The following is a 26,463-nucleotide window of genomic DNA, read 5'->3' on the forward strand; positions in this document are numbered from 1 at the left end:
GCAGCAGCAGTGCAGCTTGTTAGGATTGCATGCACGTTACCCGGCTGCTGAGTAGATGACATGTAAAGCAGCGGAGCGCTGTGTTGTGTGGATTAGGCATGGATGTGTGTGTGTGTGTGTGTGTGTGTGTGTGTGTGTGTGTGTGTGTGTGTGTGTGTGTGATATACACAGTCTCTGGTGCTGGGGAGAGGTCTCCTGTCAGTGTCTATAGTGCACCACCTCCTCTCCCGGCAGCTGCAGTGCAGCTTGTTAGGATTGCATGCACGTTACCCGGCTGCTGCGTAGATGACATGTAAAGCAGCGGAGCGCTGTGTTGTGCAGATCAGGCATGGATGTGTGTGTGATATACACAGTCTCTGGTGCTGGGGAGAGGTCTCCTGTCAGTGGCTATAGTGCACCACCTCCTCTCCCGGCAGCTGCAGTGCAGCTTGTTAGGATTGCATGCACGTTACCCGGCTGCTGCGTAGATGACATGTAAAGCAGCGGAGCGCTGTGTTGTGCAGATCAGGCATGGATGTGTGTGTGTGTGTGTGTGTGTGTGTGTGATATACATAGTCTCTGGTGCTGGGGAGAGGTCCCCTGTCAGTGACTATAGTGCACCACCTCCTCTCCCGGCAGCAGCAGTGCAGGTTGTTAGGATTGCATCCACGTTACCCGGCTGCTGAGTAGATGACATGTAAAGCAGCGGAGCGCTGTGTTGTGCGGATCAGGCATGGATGGATGTGTGTGTGTGATATACATAGTCTCTGGTGCTGGGGAGAGGTCTCCTGTCAGTGTCTATAGTGCACCACCTCCTCCCCCGGCAGCAGCAGTGCAGCTTGTTAGGATTGCATGCACGTTACCCGGCTGCTGAGTAGATGACATGTAAAGCAGCGGAGCGCTGTGTTGTGCGGATCAGGCATGGATGTGTGTGTGATATACACAGTCTCTGGTGCTGGGGAGAGGTCCCCTGTCAGTGTCTATAGTGCACCACCTCCTCTCCCGGCAGCTGCAGTGCAGGTTGTTAGGATTGCATGCACGTTACCCGGCTGCTGCGTAGATGACATGTAAAGCAGCGGAGCGCTGTGTTGTGCAGATCAGGCATGGATGTGTGTGTGTGTGTGTGTGTGTGTGTGTGTGTGTGTGTGTGTGTGTGTGTGATATACATAGTCTCTGTTGCTGGGGAGAGGTCCCCTGTCAGTGACTATAGTGCACCACCTCCTCTCCCGGCAGCAGCAGTGCAGGTTGTTAGGATTGCATGCACGTTACCCGGCTGCTGAGTAGATGACATGTAAAGCAGCGGAGCTCTGTGTTGTGCGGATCAGGCATGGATGGATGTGTGTGTGTGATATACACAGTCTCTGGTGCTGGGGAGAGCTCCCCTGTCAGTGGCTATAGTGCACCACCTCCTCTCCCGGCAGCAGCAGTGCAGCTTGTTAGGATTGCATGCACGTTACCCGGCTGCTGAGTAGATGACATGTAAAGCAGCGGAGCGCTGTGTTGTGCAGATAAGGCATGGATGTGTGTGTGTGTGTGTGTGTGTGTGTGTGTGATATACACAGTCTCTGGTGCTGGGGAGAGGTCTCCTGTCAGTGTCTATAGTGCACCACCTCCTCCCCCGGCAGCAGCAGTGCAGCTTGTTAGGATTGCATGCACGTTACCCGGCTGCTGAGTAGATGACATGTAAAGCAGCGGAGCGCTGTGTTGTGCGGATCAGGCATGGATGTGTGTGTGATATACACAGTCTCTGGTGCTGGGGAGAGGTCCCCTGTCAGTGTCTATAGTGCACCACCTCCTCTCCCGGCAGCTGCAGTGCAGGTTGTTAGGATTGCATGCACGTTACCCGGCTGCTGCGTATATGACATGTAAAGCAGCAGAGCGCTGTGTTGTGCAGATCAGGCATGGATGTGTGTGTGTGTGTGTGTGTGTGTGTGTGTGTGTGTGTGTGTGATATACATAGTCTCTGGTGCTGGGGAGAGGTCCCCTGTCTGTGACTATAGTGCACCACCTCCTCTCCCGGCAGCAGCAGTGCAGGTTGTTAGGATTGCATCCACGTTACCCGGCTGCTGAGTAGATGACATGTAAAGCAGCGGAGCGCTGTGTTGTGCGGATCAGGCATGGATGGATGTGTGTGTGTGATATACACAGTCTCTGGTGCTGGGGAGAGCTCCCCTGTCAGTGGCTATAGTGCACCACCTCCTCTCCCGGCAGCAGCAGTGCAGCTTGTTAGGATTGCATGCACGTTACCCGGCTGCTGAGTAGATGGCAGGTAAAGCAGCGGAGCGCTGTGTTGTGCGGATCAGGCATGGATGTGTGTGTGATATACACAGTCTCTGGTGCTGGGGAGAGGTCCCCTGTCAGTGTCTATAGTGCACCACCTCCTCTCCCGGCAGCTGCAGTGCAGGTTGTTAGGATTGCATGCACGTTACCCGGCTGCTGCGTAGATGACATGTAAAGCAGCGGAGCGCTGTGTTGTGCAGATCAGGCATGGATGTGTGTGTGTGTGTGTGTGTGATATACATAGTCTCTGGTGCTGGGGAGAGGTCCCCTGTCTGTGACTATAGTGCACCACCTCCTCTCCCGGCAGCAGCAGTGCAGGTTGTTAGGATTGCATCCACGTTACCCGGCTGCTGAGTAGATGACATATAAAGCAGCGGAGCGCTGTGTTGTGCGGATCAGGCATGGATGGATGTGTGTGTGTGATATACACAGTCTCTGGTGCTGGGGAGAGCTCCCCTGTCAGTGGCTATAGTGCACCACCTCCTCTCCCGGCAGCAGCAGTGCAGCTTGTTAGGATTGCATGCACGTTACCCGGCTGCTGAGTAGATGACATGTAAAGCAGCGGAGCGCTGTGTTGTGCAGATCAGGCATGGATGTGTGTGTGTGTGTGTGTGTGTGTGTGTGTGTGATATACATAGTCTCTGTTGCTGGGGAGAGGTCCCCTGTCAGTGACTATAGTGCACCACCTCCTCTCCCGGCAGCAGCAGTGCAGGTTGTTAGGATTGCATGCACGTTACCCGGCTGCTGAGTAGATGACATGTAAAGCAGCGGAGCTCTGTGTTGTGCGGATCAGGCATGGATGGATGTGTGTGTGTGATATACACAGTCTCTGGTGCTGGGGAGAGCTCCCCTGTCAGTGGCTATAGTGCACCACCTCCTCTCCCGGCAGCAGCAGTGCAGCTTGTTAGGATTGCATGCACGTTACCCGGCTACTGAGTAGATGGCAGGTAAAGCAGCGGAGCGCTGTGTTGTGCGGATCAGGCATGGATGTGTGTGTGATATACACAGTCTCTGGTGCTGGGGAGAGGTCCCCTGTCAGTGGCTATAGTGCACCACCTCCTCTCCCGGAAGCAGCAGTGCAGGTTGTTAGGATTGTATGCACGTTACCCGGCTACTGAGTAGATGGCATGTAAGGCAGCGGAGCTCTGTGTTGTGCGGATCAGGCATGGATGTGTGTGTGATATACACAGTCTCTGGTGCTGGGGAGAGGTCCCCTGTCAGTGGCTATAGTGCACCACCTCCTCTCCCGGCAGCTGCAGTGCAGCTTGTTAGGATTGCATGCACGTTACCCGGCTGCTGAGTAGATGACATGTAAAGCAGCGGAGCGCTGTGTTGTGCGGATCAGGCATGGATGTGTGTGTGATATACACAGTCTCTGGTGCTGGGGAGAGGTCCCCTGTCAGTGGCTATAGTGCACCACCTCCTCTCCCGGCAGCAGCAGTGCAGCTTGTTAGGATTGCATGCACGTTACCCGGCTGCTGAGTAGATGACATGTAAGGCAGCGGAGCGCTGTGTTGTGCGGATCAGGCATGGATGTGTGTGTGATATACATAGTCTCTGGTGCTGGGGAGAGGTCCCCTGTCAGTGGCTATAGTGCACCACCTCCTCTCCCGGCAGCAGCAGTGCAGCTTGTTAGGATTGCATGCACGTTACCCGGCTGCTGAGTAGATGACATGTAAGGCAGCGGAGCGCTGTGTTGTGCGGATCAGGCATGGATGTGTGTGTGATATACATAGTCTCTGGTGCTGGGGAGAGGTCCCCTGTCAGTGGCTATAGTGCACCACCTCCTCTCCCGGCAGCAGCAGTGCAGCTTGTTAGGATTGCATGCACGTTACCCGGCTGCTGAGTAGATGACATGTAAGGCAGCGGAGCGCTGTGTTGTGCGGATCAGGCATGGATGTGTGTGTGATATACATAGTCTCTGGTGCTGGGGAGAGGTCCCCTGTCAGTGGCTATAGTGCACCACCTCCTCTCCCGGAAGCAGCAGTGCAGGTTGTTAGGATTGTATGCACGTTACCCGGCTACTGAGTAGATGGCATGTAAGGCAGCGGAGCTCTGTGTTGTGCGGATCAGGCATGGATGTGTGTGTGATATACACAGTCTCTGGTGCTGGGGAGAGGTCCCCTGTCAGTGGCTATAGTGCACCACCTCCTCTCCCGGCAGCTGCAGTGCAGCTTGTTAGGATTGCATGCACGTTACCCGGCTGCTGAGTAGATGACATGTAAGGCAGCGGAGCGCTGTGTTGTGCGGATCAGGCTTGGGGTAACATGTTGATATGCAGCTTTTTCTCATTACCAGAGACTGACATCTTTTTAGCACAGATATAAAAGTGCCGCCGGCTGTGTTATTACACGTGCTCCGCTCTGGACGGCAGAGCATTACAGTACAGCGGAGATGCGTCTCCCTCCTTTGAAGTCATTTTATGTTGTGCAGAACGATATTTTTTAAGCATCTCAAGCAGCGCTTCAAAAGAATGACATCTACGGATGAGTACCTGCGGATTAGCCGGAATGTTCTAGGGCAGGAGAATGTGACACTGGGCTAAGGATAAAGATTTTCTTGGCAGAGTTCTCACAGTGCTTTAAGCAGCTGACACTGTGCCAGGCGTTGTGCGATTCCGCCTGAGTGCAGATGCCACAGCCTGTAGCTGGCACAGCGCTAAATGTCGCCGGGAATTAAATAGCGTTTTAGTCAGTCCTGAAATATGTCAGCTAGAGATGGGAATTAGGGTGACAGAAGAGGCCATGACCCAGGGCACAGAGTCACATGCTGAGGGCCTCAGGCTGAGGTGACCCAGGTATGGAGAAACGTGGTACAGAGACACCAGGTATGGAGAAACGTGGTACAGAGACACCAGGTATGGAGAAACGTGGTACAGAGACACCAGGGGGTATATTTACTAAAATTTGTATTTTCCCGTCTGAGGTCAAAGTTCAATCACGAATGACATCGAAAGTGTAAAGTTGCAACTTTTTGAATTGATTACGACTAATTTACTAAGCTGCCATATTCTGCATTTTCGGGTTTTCCGATGTCGATGTCATTCGTTTTTTTTTTGCAGTGTTTTACGTGAGTGACTTGTAAAACACTGCCGACTTTAACACAATGAATCTCGGCCGGATCTGTGAGATCCGTGCTGGGCTTCATTGTGCACCTTTTTAAAAAATTAAATCAGTGTTAAAATAAATAAAAAAATTGTGTGGGGTCCCCCCTCCTAAGCCAAACCAGCCTCGGGCTCTTTGAGCCGATCCTGGTTGAAAAAATATGGGGGAAAAAATGTCAGGGGTTCCCCCATATTTAAACAACCAGCACCGGGCTCTGCGCCTGGTCCTGGTTCCAAAAATACGGGGGACAAAAAGCGTAGGGGTCCCCCGTATTTCTGAAACCAGCACCGGGCTCCACTAGCCAGATACATAATGCCACAGCCGGGGGACACTTTTATCTAGGTCCCTGCGGCCCTGGCATTACATAACTAACTAGTCACCCCTCCAGCCACCCAAGGACCAGGGGTGAAGCCCGAGGCTGTCCCCCCCATCCAAGGGCTGCGGATGGGAGGCTGATAGCCTTTTTGTAAAAAAATTAATATTGTTTTTAGTAGCAGTACTACAAGTCCCAGCAAGCCTCCCCCGCAAGCTGGTACTTGGAGAACCACAAGTACCAGCATGCGGAGGAAAACCGGGCCCGCTGGTACCTGTAGTACTACTACTAAAAAAATACCCCAATAAAAACATAAGACACACACCTTGAAAGTAATACTTTAATACATACATCCACACCTCCATATACACATACTTACCTATGTTCACACGCAGGTCGGTCCTCTTCTCCATGTAGAATCCATGGTGTACCTGTGGAAAAAATTATACTCACAAAATCCAGTGAATCCAGTGTAGATGGCTCCTCTTTTAATCCATTTGTAATCCAGGTACTTTGCAAAATAAAAAAACGGACACCCGACCTCGCACTGAAAGGGGCCCCATGTTTTCACATGGGACCCCTTTCCCCGAATGCCAGGAACCCCCTCTGACTTATGTCTAAGACGGTTCCATCAGCCAATCAGGGAGCGCCACGTTGTGGCACCCTCCTGATTGGCTGTGTGCTCCTGTAGTGTATGACAGGCTGCACACGGCAGAGATACAATGTAGCGCCTATGCGCTCCATTGTAACCAATGGTGGGAACTTTGTGGTCAGCGGTTGACCGAAAGTAACCTTACCGCACTGTTACGCTGTATAGCACACAGGGCACACTGCTACAGGGAGAGGGCAGCAATCTCCGCACTGCACAGTGTTACGCTGTATAGCACACAGGGCACACTGCTACAGGGAGAGGCAGCAATCTCCGCACTGCACAGTGTTACGCTGTATAGCACACAAGGCACACTGCTACAGGGAGAGGGCAGCAATCTCCCGCACTGCACAGTGTTACGCTGTATAGCACACAGGGCACACTGCTACAGGGAGAGGCAGCAATCTCCGCACTGCACAGTGTTACGCTGTATAGCACACAGGGCACACTGCTACAGGGTGAGGCAGCAATCTCCGCACTGCACAGTGTTACGCTGTATAGCACACAGGGCACACTGCTACAGGGAGAGGCAGCAATCTCCGCACTGCACAGTGTTACGCTGTATAGCACACAAGGCACACTGCTACAGGGAGATGGCAGCAATCTCCCGCACTGCACAGTGTTACGCTGTATAGCACACAGGGCACACTGCTACAGGGAGAGGCAGCAATCTCTGCACTGCACAGTGTTACGCTGTATAGCACACAGGGCACACTGCTACAGGGAGAGGCAGCAATCTCCGCACTGCACAGTGTTACGCTGTATAGCACACAAGGCACACTGCTACAGGGAGATGGCAGCAATCTCCCGCACTGCACAGTGTTACGCTGTATAGCACACAGGGCACACTGCTACAGGGAGAGGCAGCAATCTCCCGCACTGGACAGTGTTACGCTGTATAGCACACAGGACACACTGCTACAGGGAGAGGGCAGCAATCTCCGCACTGCACAGTGTTACGCTGTATAGCACACAGGGCACACTGCTACAGGGAGAGGCAGCAATCTCCCGCACTGGACAGTGTTACGCTGTATAGCACACAGGGCACACTGCTACAGGGAGAGGGCAGCAATCTCCGCACTGCACAGTGTTACGCTGTATAGCACACAGGGCACACTGCTACAGGGAGAGGCAGCAATCTCCGCACTGCACAGTGTTACGCTGTATAGCACACAAGGCACACTGCTACAGGGAGAGGGCAGCAATCTCCCGCACTGCACAGTGTTACGCTGTATAGCACACAGGGCACACTGCTACAGGGAGAAGGCAGCAATCTCCCGCACTGCACAGTGTTACGCTGTATAGCACACAGGGCACACTGCTACAGGGAGAGGCAGCAATCTCCGCACTGCACAGTGTTACGCTGTATAGCACACAGGGCACACTGCTACAGGGAGAGGCAGCAATCTCCGCACTGCACAGTGTTACGCTGTATAGCACACAGGGCACACTGCTACAGGGAGAGGCAGCAATCTCCGCACTGCACAGTGTTACGCTGTATAGCACACAGGGCACACTGCTACAGGGAGAGGCAGCAATCTCCGCACTGCACAGTGTTACGCTGTATAGCACACAAGGCACACTGCTATAGGGAGATGGCAGCAATCTCCCACACTGCACAGTGTTACGCTGTATAGCACACAGGGCACACTGCTACAGGGAGAGGCAGCAATCTCCGCACTGCACAGTGTTACGCTGTATAGCACACAGAGCACACTGCTACAGGGAGAGGCAGCAATCTCCGCACTGCACAGTGTTACGCTGTATAGCACACAAGGCACACTGCTACAGGGAGATGGCAGCAATCTCCCGCACTGCACAGTGTTACGCTGTATAGCACACAGGGCACACTGCTACAGGGAGAGGCAGCAATCTCCCGCACTGGACAGTGTTACGCTGTATAGCACACAGGGCACACTGCTACAGGGAGAGGGCAGCAATCTCCGCACTGCACAGTGTTACGCTGTATAGCACACAGGGCACACTGCTACAGGGAGAGGCAGCAATCTCCCGCACTGGACAGTGTTACGCTGTATAGCACACAGGGCACACTGCTACAGGGAGAGGGCAGCAATCTCCGCACTGCACAGTGTTACGCTGTATAGCACACAGGGCACACTGCTACAGGGAGAGGCAGCAATCTCCGCACTGCACAGTGTTACGCTGTATAGCACACAAGGCACACTGCTACAGGGAGAGTGCAGCAATCTCCCGCACTGCACAGTGTTACGCTGTATAGCACACAGGGCACACTGCTACAGGGAGAGGGCAGCAATCTCCGCACTGCACAGTGTTACGCTGTATAGCACACAGGGCACACTGCTACAGGGAGAGGCAGCAATCTCCGCACTGCACAGTGTTACGCTGTATAGCACACAAGGCACACTGCTACAGGGAGAGTGCAGCAATCTCCCGCACTGCACAGTGTTACGCTGTATAGCACACAGGTCACACTGCTACAGGGAGAGGCAGCAATCTCCGCACTGCACAGTGTTACGCTGTATAGCACACAAGGCACACTGCTACAGGGAGAGGGCAGCAATCTCCCGCACTGCACAGTGTTACGCTGTATAGCACACAGGACACACTGCTACATGGAGATGGCAGCAATCTCCCGCACTGCACAGTGTTACGCTGTATAGCACACAGGGCACACTGCTACAGGGAGAGGCAGCAATCTCCGCACTGCGCAGTGTTACGCTGTATAGCACACAAGGCACACTGCTACAGGGAGAGGGCAGCAATCTCCACACTGCGCAGTGTTACGCTGTATAGCACACAGGGCACACTGCTACAGGGAGAGGCAGCAATCTCCGCACTGCACAGTGTTACGCTGTATAGCACACAAGGCACACTGCTACAGGGAGAGGGCAGCAATCTCCACACTGCACAGTGTTACACTGTATAGCACACAGGGCACACTGCTACAGGGAGAGGGCAGCAATCTCCACACTGCACAGTGTTACGCTGTTCAGCACACAGGGCACACTGCTACAGGGAGAGGGCAGCAATCTCCACACTGCGCAGTGTTACGCTGTATAGCACACAGGGCACACTGCTACAGGGAGAGGCAGCAATCTCCACACTGCACAGTGTTACGCTGTATAGCACACAAGGCACACTGCTACAGGGAGAGGGCAGCAATCTCCACACTGCACAGTGTTACGCTGTTCAGCACACAGGGCACACTGCTACAGGGAGAGGCAGCAATCTCCCGCACTGCACAGTGTTACGCTGTATAGCACACAGGGCACACTGCTACAGGGAGAGGGCAGCAATCTCCGCACTGCACAGTGTTACGCTGTATAGCACACAAGGCACACTGCTACAGGGAGAGGGCAGCAATCTCCAGCACTGCACAGTGTTACGCTGTATAGCACACAGCTCACACTGCTACAGGGAGAGGGAAGCAATCTCCACACTGCGCAGTGTTACGCTGTATAGCACACAGGGCACACTGCTACAGGGAGAGGGAAGCAATCTCCACACTGCGCAGTGTTACGCTGTATAGCACACAGGGCACACTGCTACAGGGAGAGGGCAGCAATCTCCACACTGTGCAGTGTAACGCTGTTCAGCACACAGGGCACACTGCTACAGGGAGAGGCAGCAATCTCCGCACTGCACAGTGTTACGCTGTATAGCACACAAGGCACACTGCTACAGGGAGAGGCAGCAATCTCCGCACTGCACAGTGTTACGCTGTATAGCACACAGGTCACACTGCTACAGGGAGAGGGCAGCAATCTCCACACTGCACAGTGTTACGCTGTATAGCACACAGGGCACACTGCTACAGGGAGAGGCAGCAATCTCCGCACTGCACAGTGTTACGCTGTATAGCACACAGGGCACACTGCTACAGGGAGAGGGCAGCAATCTCCGCACTGCGCAGTGTTACGCTGTATAGCACACAGGTCACACTGCTACAGGGAGAGGGCAGCAATCTCCACACTGCACAGTGTTACGCTGTATAGCACACAGGTCACACTGCTACAGGGAGAGGGTAGCAATCTCCGCACTGCACAGTGTTACGCTGTATAGCACACAGGGCACACTGCTACAGGGAGAGGGCAGCAATCTCCCGCACTGAGCACTGTTACGCTGTATAGCACACAGGGCACACTGCTACAGGGAGAGGGCAGCAATCTCACGCACTGCGCACTGTTACGCTGTATAGCACACAGGGCACACTGCTACAGGGAGAGGCAGCAATCTCCCGCACTGAGCAGTGTTACGCTGTATAGCACACAGGGCACACTGCTACAGGGAGAGGCAGCAATCTCCGCACTGCACAGTGTTACGCTGTATAGCACACAGGGCACACTGCTACAGGGAGAGGGCAGCAATCTCCGCACTGCACAGTGTTACGCTGTATAGCACACAGGGCACACTGCTACAGGGAGAGGGCAGCAATCTCCCGCACTGGACAGTGTTACGCTGTATAGCACACAGGGCACACTGCTACAGGGAGAGGGCAGCAATCTCCGCACTGCACAGTGTTACGCTGTATAGCACACAGGGCACACTGCTACAGGGAGAGGCAGCAATCTCCGCACTGCACAGTGTTACGCTGTATAGCACACAAGGCACACTGCTACAGGGAGAGTGCAGCAATCTCCCGCACTGCACAGTGTTACGCTGTATAGCACACAGGGCACACTGCTACAGGGAGAGGGCAGCAATCTCCGCACTGCACAGTGTTACGCTGTATAGCACACAGGGCACACTGCTACAGGGAGAGGCAGCAATCTCCGCACTGCACAGTGTTACGCTGTATAGCACACAAGGCACACTGCTACAGGGAGAGTGCAGCAATCTCCCGCACTGCACAGTGTTACGCTGTATAGCACACAGGTCACACTGCTACAGGGAGAGGCAGCAATCTCCGCACTGCACAGTGTTACGCTGTATAGCACACAAGGCACACTGCTACAGGGAGAGGGCAGCAATCTCCCGCACTGCACAGTGTTACGCTGTATAGCACACAGGACACACTGCTACATGGAGATGGCAGCAATCTCCCGCACTGCACAGTGTTACGCTGTATAGCACACAGGGCACACTGCTACAGGGAGAGGCAGCAATCTCCGCACTGCGCAGTGTTACGCTGTATAGCACACAAGGCACACTGCTACAGGGAGAGGGCAGCAATCTCCACACTGCGCAGTGTTACGCTGTATAGCACACAGGGCACACTGCTACAGGGAGAGGCAGCAATCTCCGCACTGCACAGTGTTACGCTGTATAGCACACAAGGCACACTGCTACAGGGAGAGGGCAGCAATCTCCACACTGCACAGTGTTACACTGTATAGCACACAGGGCACACTGCTACAGGGAGAGGGCAGCAATCTCCACACTGCACAGTGTTACGCTGTTCAGCACACAGGGCACACTGCTACAGGGAGAGGGCAGCAATCTCCACACTGCGCAGTGTTACGCTGTATAGCACACAGGGCACACTGCTACAGGGAGAGGCAGCAATCTCCACACTGCACAGTGTTACGCTGTATAGCACACAAGGCACACTGCTACAGGGAGAGGGCAGCAATCTCCACACTGCACAGTGTTACGCTGTTCAGCACACAGGGCACACTGCTACAGGGAGAGGCAGCAATCTCCCGCACTGCACAGTGTTACGCTGTATAGCACACAGGGCACACTGCTACAGGGAGAGGGCAGCAATCTCCGCACTGCACAGTGTTACGCTGTATAGCACACAAGGCACACTGCTACAGGGAGAGGGCAGCAATCTCCAGCACTGCACAGTGTTACGCTGTATAGCACACAGCTCACACTGCTACAGGGAGAGGGAAGCAATCTCCACACTGCGCAGTGTTACGCTGTATAGCACACAGGGCACACTGCTACAGGGAGAGGGAAGCAATCTCCACACTGCGCAGTGTTACGCTGTATAGCACACAGGGCACACTGCTACAGGGAGAGGGCAGCAATCTCCACACTGTGCAGTGTAACGCTGTTCAGCACACAGGGCACACTGCTACAGGGAGAGGCAGCAATCTCCGCACTGCACAGTGTTACGCTGTATAGCACACAAGGCACACTGCTACAGGGAGAGGCAGCAATCTCCGCACTGCACAGTGTTACGCTGTATAGCACACAGGTCACACTGCTACAGGGAGAGGGCAGCAATCTCCACACTGCACAGTGTTACGCTGTATAGCACACAGGGCACACTGCTACAGGGAGAGGCAGCAATCTCCGCACTGCACAGTGTTACGCTGTATAGCACACAGGGCACACTGCTACAGGGAGAGGGCAGCAATCTCCGCACTGCGCAGTGTTACGCTGTATAGCACACAGGTCACACTGCTACAGGGAGAGGGCAGCAATCTCCACACTGCACAGTGTTACGCTGTATAGCACACAGGTCACACTGCTACAGGGAGAGGGTAGCAATCTCCGCACTGCACAGTGTTACGCTGTATAGCACACAGGGCACACTGCTACAGGGAGAGGGCAGCAATCTCCCGCACTGAGCACTGTTACGCTGTATAGCACACAGGGCACACTGCTACAGGGAGATGGCAGCAATCTCCCGCACTGCACAGTGTTACGCTGTATAGCACACAGGGCACACTGCTACAGGGAGAGGCAGCAATCTCCGCACTGCACAGTGTTACGCTGTATAGCACACAGGACACACTGCTACAGGGAGAGGGCAGCAATCTCTGCACTGCATAGTGTTACGCTGTATAGCACACAGGGCACACTGCTACAGGGAGAGGCAGCAATCTCCCGCACTGCACAGTGTTACACTGTATAGCACACAGGGCACACTGCTACAGGGAGAGGGTAGCAATCTCCGCAGTGCACAGTGTTACGCTGTATAGTACACACGGCACACTGCTACAGGGAGAGGGCAGCAATCTCCGCACTGCACAGTGTTACACTGTATAGCACACAGGGCACACTGCTACAGGGAGAGGGCAGCAAACTCCCGCACTGCACAGTGTAAGCTGTTCAGCACACAGGGCACGCTTCTACAGGGAGAGGGCAGCAATCTCTGCACTGCGCAGTTTTACACTGTATAGTACACAGGGCACACTGCTACAGGGAGAGGGCAGCAATCTCCCGCACTGCACAGTGTTACACTGTATAGCACACAGGGCACACTGCTACAGGGAGAGGGTAGCAATCTCCGCAGTGCACAGTGTTACGCTGTATAGTACACACGGCACACTGCTACAGGGAGAGGGCAGCAATCTCCGCACTGCACAGTGTTACACTGTATAGCACACAGGGCACACTGCTACAGGGAGAGGGCAGCAAACTCCCGCACTGCACAGTGTAAGCTGTTCAGCACACAGGGCACGCTTCTACAGGGAGAGGGCAGCAATCTCTGCACTGCGCAGTGTTACGCTGTATTAGTGTTCACTCTAGGTGTGAAAAGGGGCAGGGCGCCGGACTCAGGGGTCACATGTGCGCACGTGGCGAAGCCGCGCGCGCGCCCGAAATGGGGGCGCGGCCACGCAAATTAGGGGGCGTGGCCACGCCTCCGTCATTTTAGGGGGCGGTGCGGCCCACAGACGCTACTATAGAGAGCGTCTGTGGCCGCCGACGTCACTGTTGGAGACGTGCCCAGCACCTCCGTCGGTGCTGGGCTTCCCCCAGCCCTCTCCCAATGCGTGAATGGATGCCGCGCGCATGCGCACGGCATCTATACACGCCGGGAGGGCAGGGAGCGGGCGGCTGTTCTAGCAGGGCGCCGCAAAAGGGGCAGGGCGGGTTTTGCCTGTTAAAAAACGGGCAGGGCACGGCGCCCTGCTAAAACAGCCTAGAGTGAACACTATGTATATTACACAGGTCACTCGGGCACCCTGTCTTCCGCACTGCGCAGTGTTGCGATATATATTACACTGCACTCAGGGGCACACTGTCTGCCGCACTGCGCAGTGTTACACTGTATATTTCACAGGGCACTCAAGGTACACTGTCTCCCGCACTGCGCAGTGTTACGCTGTATGGCACTCAGGGGCACACTGTCTCCCGCACTGCATAGTGTTGCGCTGTATATTACACAGGGCATTCAGGGGAACACTGTCTACCGCACTGTGCAGTGTTACGCTGTATAGCACACAGGGCACTCAGGGGCACACTGTCTCCCGCAGTGCGCAGTGTTACACTGTATAGCACACAGGGCACTCAGGGGCACACTGTCTCCCACACTGCGCAGTGTTACGCTGTATAGTACACAGGGCACTCAGGGGCACACTGTCCCCTGCACTGCGCAGTGTTACGCTGTATAGCACACGGGGCACACTGTCTCCCGCACTGCGCAGTGTTAGGCTGTATAGCACTCAGGGGCACACTGTCTCCCTCACTGCACAATGTTACGCTGTATAGCACACACGGGGCACTCAGAGGCACACTGTCTCCTGCTCTGTGTTACGCTGTATATTACACAGGGCACTCAGGCACACTGTCTCCCGCACTGCGCAGTGTTACGCTGTATTTTACACAGGGCACTCAGGGGCCCACTGTCAACCGCACTGCGCAGTGTTACGCTGTATAGCACACAGGGCACTCAGTGGCACACTGTCTCCCACACTGCGCAGTGTTATGCTGTATATTACACAGGGCACTCAGGGGCACGCAGTCTTCCGCACTGCGCAGTGTTGCACTGTATATTACACAGGGCACTTAGGGGCACACTGTCTCCCGCACTGCGCAGTGTTACGCTGTATATTACTAAGGGCATTCAGGGGAACACTGTCTGCCGCAGTGTGCCGTGTTACGCTGTATAGCACACAGGGCAGCCAGGGGCACACGGTCGGCCACACTGTGCAGTGTTATGCTGTATATTACACAAGGCACTCAGGGGCACACTGTCTCCCGCTCTGCGCAGTGGTACACTGTATATTACACAGGGCACTCAGGGACACACTGCCTCCCGCACTGTGCAGTGTAACGCTGTATATTACACAGGGCACTCAGGGGCACACTGTCTCCCGCACTGCACAGTGTTACGCTGTATAGCACAAAGGGCAATCAGACGTACACTGTCTCCCGCACTGCGCAGTGTTGCACTGTATTATTACACAGGGCACTCAGGGGCACACTGTCTCCCGCACTGCGCACATTTGCACTGTATATTACACAGGGCACTCAGAGGCACACGGTCTCCCGCTCTGCGCAGTGTTATTCTGTATATCACACAGGGCACTCAGGGGCACATTGTCTACCACACTGCACAGTGTTGCACTGTATAGCACACAGGGCATTCAGGGGAACACTGTCTACCGCACTGTGCCGTGTTACGCTGTATAGCACGCAGGGCACTCAGTGGCACACTGTCCCCTGCACTGTGCAGTGTTACGCTGTATATTACACAGGGCACTCGGGCTCACTGTCTCCCGCACTGCGCAGTGTTACTCTGTATAGCACATAGGGCACTCAAGGGCCCACTGTCTCCCGCACTGCGTAGTGTTACACTGTATAGCACACAGGGCACTCAGGGGCACACTGTCTCCCGCACTGCGTAGTGTTACACTGTATAGCACACAGGGCACTCAGGGGCACACTGTCTCCCGCACTGCGCAGTGTTACTCTGTATAGCACACAGGGCACTCAGGGGCACACTGTTTCCCGCACTGCGCAGTGTTACGCTGTATAGCACACAGGGCACTCGGGCACACTGTCTCCCGCACTGCGTAGTGTTACACTGTATAGCACACAGGGCACTCAGGGGCACACTGTCTCCCGCACTGCGTAGTGTTACACTGTATAGCACACAGGGCACTCAGGGGCACACTGTTTCCCGCACTGCGCGGTGTTACGCTGTATAGCACACAGGTCACACTGCTACAGGGAGAGGGCAGCAATCTCCCACTGCTCAGTGTTACGCTGTATAGCACACAGGTCACACTGCTACAGGGAGAGGGCAGCAATCTCCCGCACTGAGCACTGTTACGCTGTATAGCACACAGGTCACACTGCTACAGGGAGAGGGTAGCAATCTCCGCACTGCACAGTGTTACGCTGTATAGCACACAGGGCACACTGCTACAGGGAGAGGGTAGCAATCTCCACACTGCGCAGTGTTACACTGTAGAGCACACAGGTCACACTGCTACAGGGAGAGGGCAGCAATCTCCCGCACTGCACAGTGTTACACTGTATAGCACACAGGGCACACTGCTACAGGGAGAGGGCAGCAATCTCCGCAGTGCACAGTGTTACGCTGTATAGTACACACGGCACACTGCTACAGGGAGAGGGCAGCAATCTCCGCACTGCACAGTGTTACACTGTATAGCACACAGGGCACACTGCTACAGGGAGAGGGCAGCAAACTCCCGCACTGCACAGTGTAAGCTGTTCAGCACACAGGGCACGCTTCTACAGGGAGAGGGCAGCAATCTCTGCACTGCGCAGTGTTACGCTGTATTAGTGTTCACTCTAGGTGTGAAAAGGGGCAGGGCGCCGGACTCAGGGGTCACATGTGCGCACGTGGCGAAGCCGCGCGCGCGCCCGAAATGGGGGCGCGGTCACGCAAATTAGGGGGCGTGGCCACGCCTCCGTCATTTTAGGGGGCGGTGCGGCCCACAGACGCTACTATAGAGAGCGTCTGTGGCCGCCGACGTCACTGTTGGAGACGTGCCCAGCACCTCCGTCGGTGCTGGGCTTCCCCCAGCCCTCTCCCAATGCGTGAATGGATGCCGCGCGCATGCGCACGGCATCTATACACGCCGGGAGGGCAGGGAGCGGGCGGCTGTTCTAGCAGGGCGCCGCAAAAGGGGCAGGGCGGGTTTTGCCTGTTAAAAAACGGGCAGGGCGCGGCGCCCTGCTAAAACAGCCTAGAGTGAACACTATGTATATTACACAGGTCACTCGGGCACCCTGTCTTCCGCACTGCGCAGTGTTGCGATATATATTACACTGCACTCAGGGGCACACTGTCTGCCGCACTGCGCAGTGTTACACTGTATATTTCACAGGGCACTCAAGGTACACTGTCTCCCGCACTGCGCAGTGTTACGCTGTATGGCACTCAGGGGCACACTGTCTCCCGCACTGCATAGTGTTGCGCTGTATATTACACAGGGCATTCAGGGGAACACTGTCTACCGCACTGTGCAGTGTTACGCTGTATAGCACACAGGGCACTCAGGGGCACACTGTCTCCCGCAGTGCGCAGTGTTACACTGTATAGCACACAGGGCACTCAGGGGCACACTGTCTCCCACACTGCGCAGTGTTACGCTGTATAGTACACAGGGCACTCAGGGGCACACTGTCCCCTGCACTGCGCAGTGTTACGCTGTATAGCACACGGGGCACACTGTCTCCCGCACTGCGCAGTGTTAGGCTGTATAGCACTCAGGGGCACACTGTCTCCCTCACTGCACAATGTTACGCTGTATAGCACACACGGGGCACTCAGAGGCACACTGTCTCCTGCTCTGTGTTACGCTGTATATTACACAGGGCACTCAGGCACACTGTCTCCCGCACTGCGCAGTGTTACGCTGTATTTTACACAGGGCACTCAGGGGCCCAGTGTCAACCGCACTGCGCAGTGTTACGCTGTATAGCACACAGGGCACTCAGTGGCACACTGTCTCCCACACTGCGCAGTGTTATGCTGTATATTACACAGGGCACTCAGGGGCACGCAGTCTTCCGCACTGCGCAGTGTTGCACTGTATATTACACAGGGCACTTAGGGGCACACTGTCTCCCGCACTGCGCAGTGTTACGCTGTATATTACTAAGGGCATTCAGGGGAACACTGTCTGCCGCAGTGTGCCGTGTTACGCTGTATAGCACACAGGGCAGCCAGGGGCACACGGTCGGCCACACTGTGCAGTGTTATGCTGTATATTACACAAGGCACTCAGGGGCACACTGTCTCCCGCTCTGCGCAGTGGTACACTGTATATTACACAGGGCACTCAGGGACACACTGCCTCCCGCACTGTGCAGTGTAACGCTGTATATTACACAGGGCACTCAGGGGCACACTGTCTCCCGCACTGCACAGTGTTACGCTGTATAGCACAAAGGGCAATCAGACGTACACTGTCTCCCGCACTGCGCAGTGTTGCACTGTATTATTACACAGGGCACTCAGGGGCACACTGTCTCCCGCACTGCGCACATTTGCACTGTATATTACACAGGGCACTCAGAGGCACACTGTCTCCCGCTCTGCGCAGTGTTATTCTGTATATCACACAGGGCACTCAGGGGCACATTGTCTACCACACTGCACAGTGTTGCACTGTATAGCACACAGGGCATTCAGGGGAACACTGTCTACCGCACTGTGCCGTGTTACGCTGTATAGCACGCAGGGCACTCAGTGGCACACTGTCCCCTGCACTGTGCAGTGTTACGCTGTATATTACACAGGGCACTCGGGCTCACTGTCTCCCGCACTGCGCAGTGTTACTCTGTATAGCACACAGGGCACTCAAGGGCCCACTGTCTCCCGCACTGCGTAGTGTTACACTGTATAGCACACAGGGCACTCAGGGGCACACTGTCTCCCGCACTGCGTAGTGTTACACTGTATAGCACACAGGGCACTCAGGGGCACACTGTCTCCCGCACTGCGCAGTGTTACTCTGTATAGCACACAGGGCACTCAGGGGCACACTGTTTCCCGCACTGCGCAGTGTTACACTGTATAGCACACAGGGCACTCGGGCACACTGTCTCCCGCACTGCGTAGTGTTACACTGTATAGCACACAGGGCACTCAGGGGCACACTGTCTCCCGCACTGCGTAGTGTTACACTGTATAGCACACAGGGCACTCAGGGGCACACTGTCTCCCGCACTGCGCAGTGTTTCTCTGTATAGCACACAGGGCACTCAAGGGCACACTGTTTCCCGCACTGCGCAGTGTTACGCTGTATAGCACACAGGGCACTCGGGCACACTGTCTCCCGCACTGCGTAGTGTTACACTGTATAGCACACAGGGCACTCAGGGGCACACTGTCTCCCGCACTGCGTAGTGTTACACTGTATAGCACACAGGGCACTCAGGGGCACACTGTTTCCCGCACTGCGCAGTGTTACGCTGTATAGCACACAGGTCACACTGCTACAGGGAGAGGGCAGCAATCTCCCGCACTGAGCACTGTTACGCTGTATAGCACACAGGTCACACTGCTACAGGGAGAGGGTAGCAATCTCCGCACTGCACAGTGTTACGCTGTATAGCACACAGGGCACACTGCTACAGGGAGAGGGTAGCAATCTCCACACTGCGCAGTGTTACACTGTAGAGCACACAGGTCACACTGCTACAGGGAGAGGGCAGCAATCTCTGCACTGCGCAGTTTTACACTGTATAGCACACAGGGCATACTGCTACAGGGAGAGGGCAGCAATCTCCCGCACTGCACAATGTTACACTGTATAGCACACAGGGCACACTGCTACAGGGAGAGGGCAGCAATCTCCGCAGTGCACAGTGTTACGCTGTATAGTACACACGGCACACTGCTACAGGGAGAGGGCAGCAATCTCCGCACTGCACAGTGTTACGCTGTATAGCACACAGGGCACACTGCTACAGGGAGAGGGCAGCAAACTCCCGCACTGCACAGTGTAACGCTGTTCAGCACACAGGGCACGCTGCTACAGGGAGAGGGCAGCAATCTCTGCACTGCGCAGTGTTACGCTGTATATTACACAGGTCACTCGGGCACCCTGTCTTCCGCACTGCGCATTGTTGCGATATATATTACACTGCACTCAGGGGCACTCTGTCTGCCGCACTGCGCAGTGTTACACTGTATATTTCACAGGGCACTCAAGGTACACTGTCTCCCGCACTGCGCAGTGTTACGCTGTATGGCACACAGGGCACTCAGGGGCACACTGTCTCCCACACTGCGCAGTGTTACGCTGTATAGTACACAGGGCACTCAGGGGCACACTGTCCCCTGCACTGCGCAGTGTTACGCTGTATAGCACACGGGGCACACTGTCTCCCGCACTGCGCAGTGTTAGGCTGTATAGCACTCAGGGGCACACTGTCTCCCGCACTGCACAATGTTACGCTGTATAGCACACACGGGGCACTCAGAGACACACTGTCTCCTGCTCTGTGTTACGCTGTATATTACACAGGGCACTCAGGCACACTGTCTCCCGCACTGCGCAGTGTTACGCTGTATTTTACACAGGGCACTCAGGGGCCCACTGTCAACCGCACTGCGCAGTGTTACGCTGTATAGCACACAGGGCACTCAGTGGCACACTGTCTCCCACACTGCGCAGTGTTATGCTGTATACTACACAGGGCACTCAGGGGCACACAGTCTTCCGCACTGCGCAGTGTTGCACTGTATATTACACAGGGCACTTAGGGGCACACTGTCTCCCGCACTGCGCAGTGTTACGCTGTATATTACTAAGGGCATTCAGGGGAACACTGTCTGCCGCAGTGTGCCGTGTTACGCTGTATAGCACACAGGGCACTCAGGGGCACACAGTCGGCCGCACTGTGCAGTGTTATGCTGTATATTACACAAGGCACTCAGGGGCACACTGTCTCCCGCACTGCGCAGTGGTACACTGTATATTACACAGGGCACTCAGGGACACACTGCCTCCCGCACTGTGCAGTGTAACGCTGTATATTACACAGGGCACTCAGGGGCACACTGTCTCCCGCACTGCGCAGTGTTACGCTGTATAGCACAAAGGGCAATCAGGGGTACACTGTCTCCCGCACTGCGCAGTGTTGCACTGTATTATTACACAGGGCACTCAGGGGCACACTGTCTCCCGCACTGCGCACATTTGCACTGTATATTACACAGGACACTCAGGGGCACATTGTCTACCACACTGCACAGTGTTGCACTGCATAGCACATAGGGCATTCAGGGGAACACTGTCTACCGCACTGTGCCGTGTTACGCTGTATAGCACGCAGGGCACTCAGTGGCACACTGTCCCCTGCACTGTGCAGTGTTATGCTGTATATTACACAGGGCACTCGGGCTCACTGTCTCCCGCACTGCGCAGTGTTACTCTGTATAGCACACAGGGCACTCAAGGGCCCACTGTCTCCCACACTGCGTAGTGTTACACTGTATAGCACACAGGGCACTCAGGGGCACACTGTCTCCCGCACTGCGTAGTGTTACGCTGTATAGCACACAGGGCACTCAGGGGCACACTGTTTCCCGCACTGCGCAGTGTTACGCTGTATAGCACACAGGGCACTCAGGGGCACACTGTCTCCCGCACTGCGTAGTGTTACGCTGTATAGCACACAGGGCACTCAGGGGCACACTGTCTCCCGCACTGCGTAGTGTTACGCTGTATAGCACACAGGGCACTCAGGGGCACACTGTCTCCCGCACTGCGTAGTGTTACGCTGTATAGCACACAGGGCACTCAGGGGCACACTGTCTCCCGCACTGCGCAGTGTTACGCTGTATAGCACACAGGGCACTCAGGGGCACACTGTCTCCCGCACTGCGCAGTGTTACGCTGTATAGCACACAGGGCACTCAGGGGCACACTGTCTCCCGCACTGCATAGTGTTACACTGTATAGCACACAGGGCACTCAAGGGCACACTGTCTCCCGCACTGCGTAGTGTTACACTGTATAGCACACAGGGTACTCAGGGGCACACTGTCTCCCGCACTGCATAGTGTTACACTGTATAGCACACAGGGGCACACTGTCTCCCGCACTGCGCAGTGTTACGCTGTATAGCACACAGGGCACTCAGGGGCACACTGTTTCCCGCACTGCACAGTGTTACGCTGTATAGCACACAGGGCACTCAGGGGCACACTGTCTCCCGCACTGCGTAGTGTTACGCTGTATAGCACACAGGGCACTCAGGGGCACACTGTCTCCCGCACTGCATAGTGTTACACTGTATAGCACTCAGGGGCACACTGTCTCGCGCAGTGTTACGCTGTATAGCACACAGGGCACTCAGGGGCACACTGTTTCCCGCACTGCGCAGTGTTACGCTGTATAGCACACAGGGCACTCAGGGGCACACTGTCTCCCGCACTGCACAGTGTTACGCTGTATAGCACACAGGGCACTCAGGGGCACACTGTTTCCCGCACTGCGAAGTGTTACGCTGTATAGCACACAGGGCACTCAGGGGCACACTGTCTCCCGCACTGCGTAGTGTTACACTGTATAGCACACATAGCACTCAGGGGCACACTGTCTCCCGCACTGCATAGTGTTTCACTGTATAGCACACAGGGCACTCAGGGGCACACTGTCTCCCGCACTGCATAGTGTTACACTGTATAGCACACAGGGCACTCATGGGCACACTGTTTCCCGCACTGCGCAGTGTTACGCTGTATAGCACACAGGGCACTCAGGGGCACACTGTCTCCTGCACTGTGCAGTGTTACACTGTATAGCACACAGGGCACTCAGGGGCACACTGTCTCCCCCACTGCGCAGTGTTACGCTGTATAGCACACAGGGCGCTCAGGGGCACACTGTTTCCCGCACTGCGCAGTGTTACGCTGTATAGCACACAGGGCACTCAGGGGCACACTGTCTCCCGCACTGCATAGTGTTACACTGTATAGCACACAGGGTACTCAGGGGCACACTGTTTCCTGCACTGCGTAGTGTTACACTGTATAGCACACAGGGCACTCAGGGGCACACTGTCTCCCGCACTGCGTAGTGTTACACTGTATAGCACACAGGGCACTCAGGGGCACACTGTCTCCCGCACTGCATAGTGTTACACTGTATAGCACACAGGGCACTCAGGGGCTCACTGTCTCCCGCACTGCATAGTGTTACACTGTATAGCACACAGGGCACTCAGGGGCTCACTGTCTCCCGCACTGCATAGTGTTACACTGTATAGCACACAGGGCACTCAGGGGCACACTGTCTCCCGCACTGCGTAGTGTTACACTGTATAGCACACAGGGCACTCAGGGGCACACTGTCTCCCGCACTGCATAGTGTTACACTGTATAGCACACAGGGCACTCAGGGACACACTGTCTCCCGCACTGCATAGTGTTACACTCTATAGCACTCAGGGGCACACTGTTTCCCCCACTGCGCAGTGTTACGCTGTATAGCACACAGGGCACTCAGGGGCACACTGTCTCCCCCACTGCGCAGTGTTACGCTGTATAGCACACAGGGCACTCAGGGGCACACTGTCTCCCGCACTGCGCAGTGTTACGCTGTATAACACACAGGGCACTCAGGGGCACACTGTCTCCCGCACTGCGCAGTGTTACGCTGTATATTACACAGGGCACTCAGGGGCACACTGTCTCCCGCACTGCGCAGTGTTACGCTGTATATTACACAGGGCACTCAGGGGCACACTGCTACAGGTGTCACATTGTAAATATATGTTTTCATTAATCCATTGTTTAGGTGTATAAGATTCCTTACGGTAACTACACGTGGAAGCTGACCGCTTGTATGTCCACCATAGGGCTGCAGGGTGACACGTGTCCCAGGAAGTGGATGATCACCTCCTCTGCATGCGACATTCGGAGAGGATGGAAATTTGACTTCAGTTTCTATGCTGCAGATAAGGAGCAGTCCTCTGCCAGGTAATTACACCTTACTGTCTGCCCTGCCATAGCCGGGTGCCCGTAATAAGCAGACCCTGTTATGCCCACCTATTTCCCAAATGATACACTCGGGGGGCAATGTGCTCATATCCATAGTATAAATGCTGTATATTTCCTACGTGTATCTACGTCCTGCCTAGGAAACATTCATTTACTGTATTGTCATTTACACGCCATTTCCCTGTGCTACTGATCCAAGCCACCAGTTCCGCAAGTTACCCCCTATATACTGTATCTGGGACAAGGGGCTAAAACAACCATAACAGACTACACCACCATTCCCTTACACCGCGCTCTCTGTGACCGGTCTGCCGCTACTCCGCCATTCCCTTATACCGTGCTCTCTGTGACCGGTCTGCCGCTACTCCACCATTCCCTTACACCGCGCTCTCTCTGACCGGTCTGCCGCTACTCCGCCATTCCCTTATACCGTGCTCTCTGTGTCCGGTCTGCCGCTACTCCACCATTCCCTTACACCGCGCTCTCTGTGACCGGTCTGCCGCTACTCCTCCATTCCCTTACACCGCGCTCTCTGTGACCGGTCTGCCGCTACTCTGCCATTCCCTTATACCGTGCTCTCTGTGACCGGTCTGCCGCTACTCCGCCATTCCCTTATACCGTGCTCTCTGTGACCGGTCTGCCAGGCTACACCACCATTCCCTTACACCGCGCTCTCTGTGACCGGTCTGCCGCTACTCCGCCATTCCCTTATACCGTGCTCTCTGTGACCGGTCTGCCGCTACTCCGCCATTCCCTTATACCGTGCTCTCTGTGACTGGTCTGCCAGGCTACACCACCATTCCCTTACACCGCGCTCTCTGTGACCGGTCTGCCGCTACACCACCATTCCCTTATACCGTGCTCTCTGTGACCGGTCTGCCGCTACTCCTCTATTCCCTTATACCGTGCTCTCTGTGACCGGTCTGCCGCTACACCACCATTCCCTTATACCGTGCTCTCTGTGACCGGTCTGCCGCTACTCCTCCATTCCCTTATACCGCGCTCTCTGTGACCGGTCTGCACACTTGGGGCGGGTGTAGGATAACTGCCAGGCTACTCCGCCATTCCCTTACACCGTGCTCTCTGTGACCGGTCTGCACACTTGGGGTGGATATAGGATAACTTCCAGGCTACTCCGCCATTCTCTTATACCATGCTCTCTGTGACCGGTCTGCACACTTGGAGTAGATGTAGGATAACTGCCAGGCTGCTCCGCCATTCCCTTATACCGTGCTCTCTGTGACCGGTCTGCACACTTGGGGTGGATGTAGGATAACTGCCATGCTACTCTGCCATTCCCTTATACCGTGCTCTCTGTGACCGGTTTGCACACTTGGGGTGGATGTAGGATAACTGCCAGGCTACTCCGCCATTCCCTTATACCGTGCTCTCTGTGACCAGTCTACACACTTGGGGTGGATGTAGGATAACTGCCAGGCTACTCCGCCATTCCCTTATACCGTGCTCTCTGTGACCGGTCTGCACACTTGGTGGATGTAGGATAACTGCCAGGCTACTCCGCCATTCCCTTATACCGTACTCTCTGTGACCGGTCTGCACACTTGGAGTGGATGTAGGATAACTGCCAGGCTACTCCGCCATTCCCTTATACCGTGCTCTCTGTGACCGGTCTGCACACTTGGGGTGGATGTAGGATAACTGCCAGGCTACTCCGCCATTCCCTTACACCGTGCTCTCTGTTACCGGTCTGCACACTTGGAGTAGATGTAGGATAACTGCCAGGTTACTCCGCCATTCCCTTACACCGTGCTCTCTGTGACCGGTCTGCACACTTGGGGTGGATGTAGGATAACTGCCAGGCTACTCCGCCATTCCCTTATACCGTGCTCTCTGTGACCGGTTTGCACACTTGGGGCGGATGTAGGATAACTGCCTGGCTACTCCGCCATTCCCTTATACAGTGCTCTCTGTGACCGGTCTGCACACTTGGGGCGGATGTAGGATAACTGCCAGGCTACTCCGCCATTCCCTTATACCGTGCTCTCTGTGACCGGTCTGCAAACTTGGGGCAGATGTAGGATAACTGCCAGGCTACTCCGCCATTCCCTTATACCGTGCTCTCTGTGACCGGTCTGCACACTTGAGGCAGATGTAGGATAACTGCCAGGCTACTCCGCCATTCCCTTATACCGTGCTCTCTGTGACCGGTCTGCACACTTGGGGTGGATGTAGGATAACTGCCAGGCTACTCCGCCATTCCCTTATACCGTGCTCTCTGTGACCGGTCTGCACACTTGGGGCGGATGTAGGATAACTGCCTGACTACTCCGCCATTCCCTTATACCGTGCTCTCTGTGACCGGTCTGCACACTTGGGGTGGATGTAGGATAACTGCCAGGCTACTCTGCCATTCCCTTACACTGTGCTCTCTGTGACCGGTCTGCACACTTGGAGTAGATGTAGGATAACTGCCTGGCTACTCCGCCATTCCCTTATACCGTGCTCCCTGTGACCAGTCTACACACTTGGGGTGGATGTACGATAACTGCCAGGCTACTCCGCCATTCCCTTATACCGTGCT

The 26,463-nt window shown here is 55.2% G+C and overlaps 1 protein-coding gene across 2 annotated transcripts in view; it reads left to right on the forward strand.

Annotated features, from left to right (window-relative positions):
* The window catches only part of DISP3 (dispatched RND transporter family member 3), a 546,610-nt gene that overhangs the window by 311,575 nt on the left and 208,572 nt on the right, over positions 1-26,463 (forward strand). For both annotated transcript variants that reach the window (XM_063948697.1, XM_063948698.1), the window contains exon 13: positions 23,719-23,900. In XM_063948697.1, the coding sequence (XP_063804767.1) occupies positions 23,719-23,900 (182 nt within the window). The remainder of the gene's footprint in view (positions 1-23,718; positions 23,901-26,463) is intronic.

Source organism: Pseudophryne corroboree (genome assembly GCF_028390025.1).
Source record: "Pseudophryne corroboree isolate aPseCor3 chromosome 10 unlocalized genomic scaffold, aPseCor3.hap2 SUPER_10_unloc_4, whole genome shotgun sequence".
Classification (NCBI taxonomy): Eukaryota; Metazoa; Chordata; class Amphibia; order Anura; family Myobatrachidae; genus Pseudophryne; species Pseudophryne corroboree.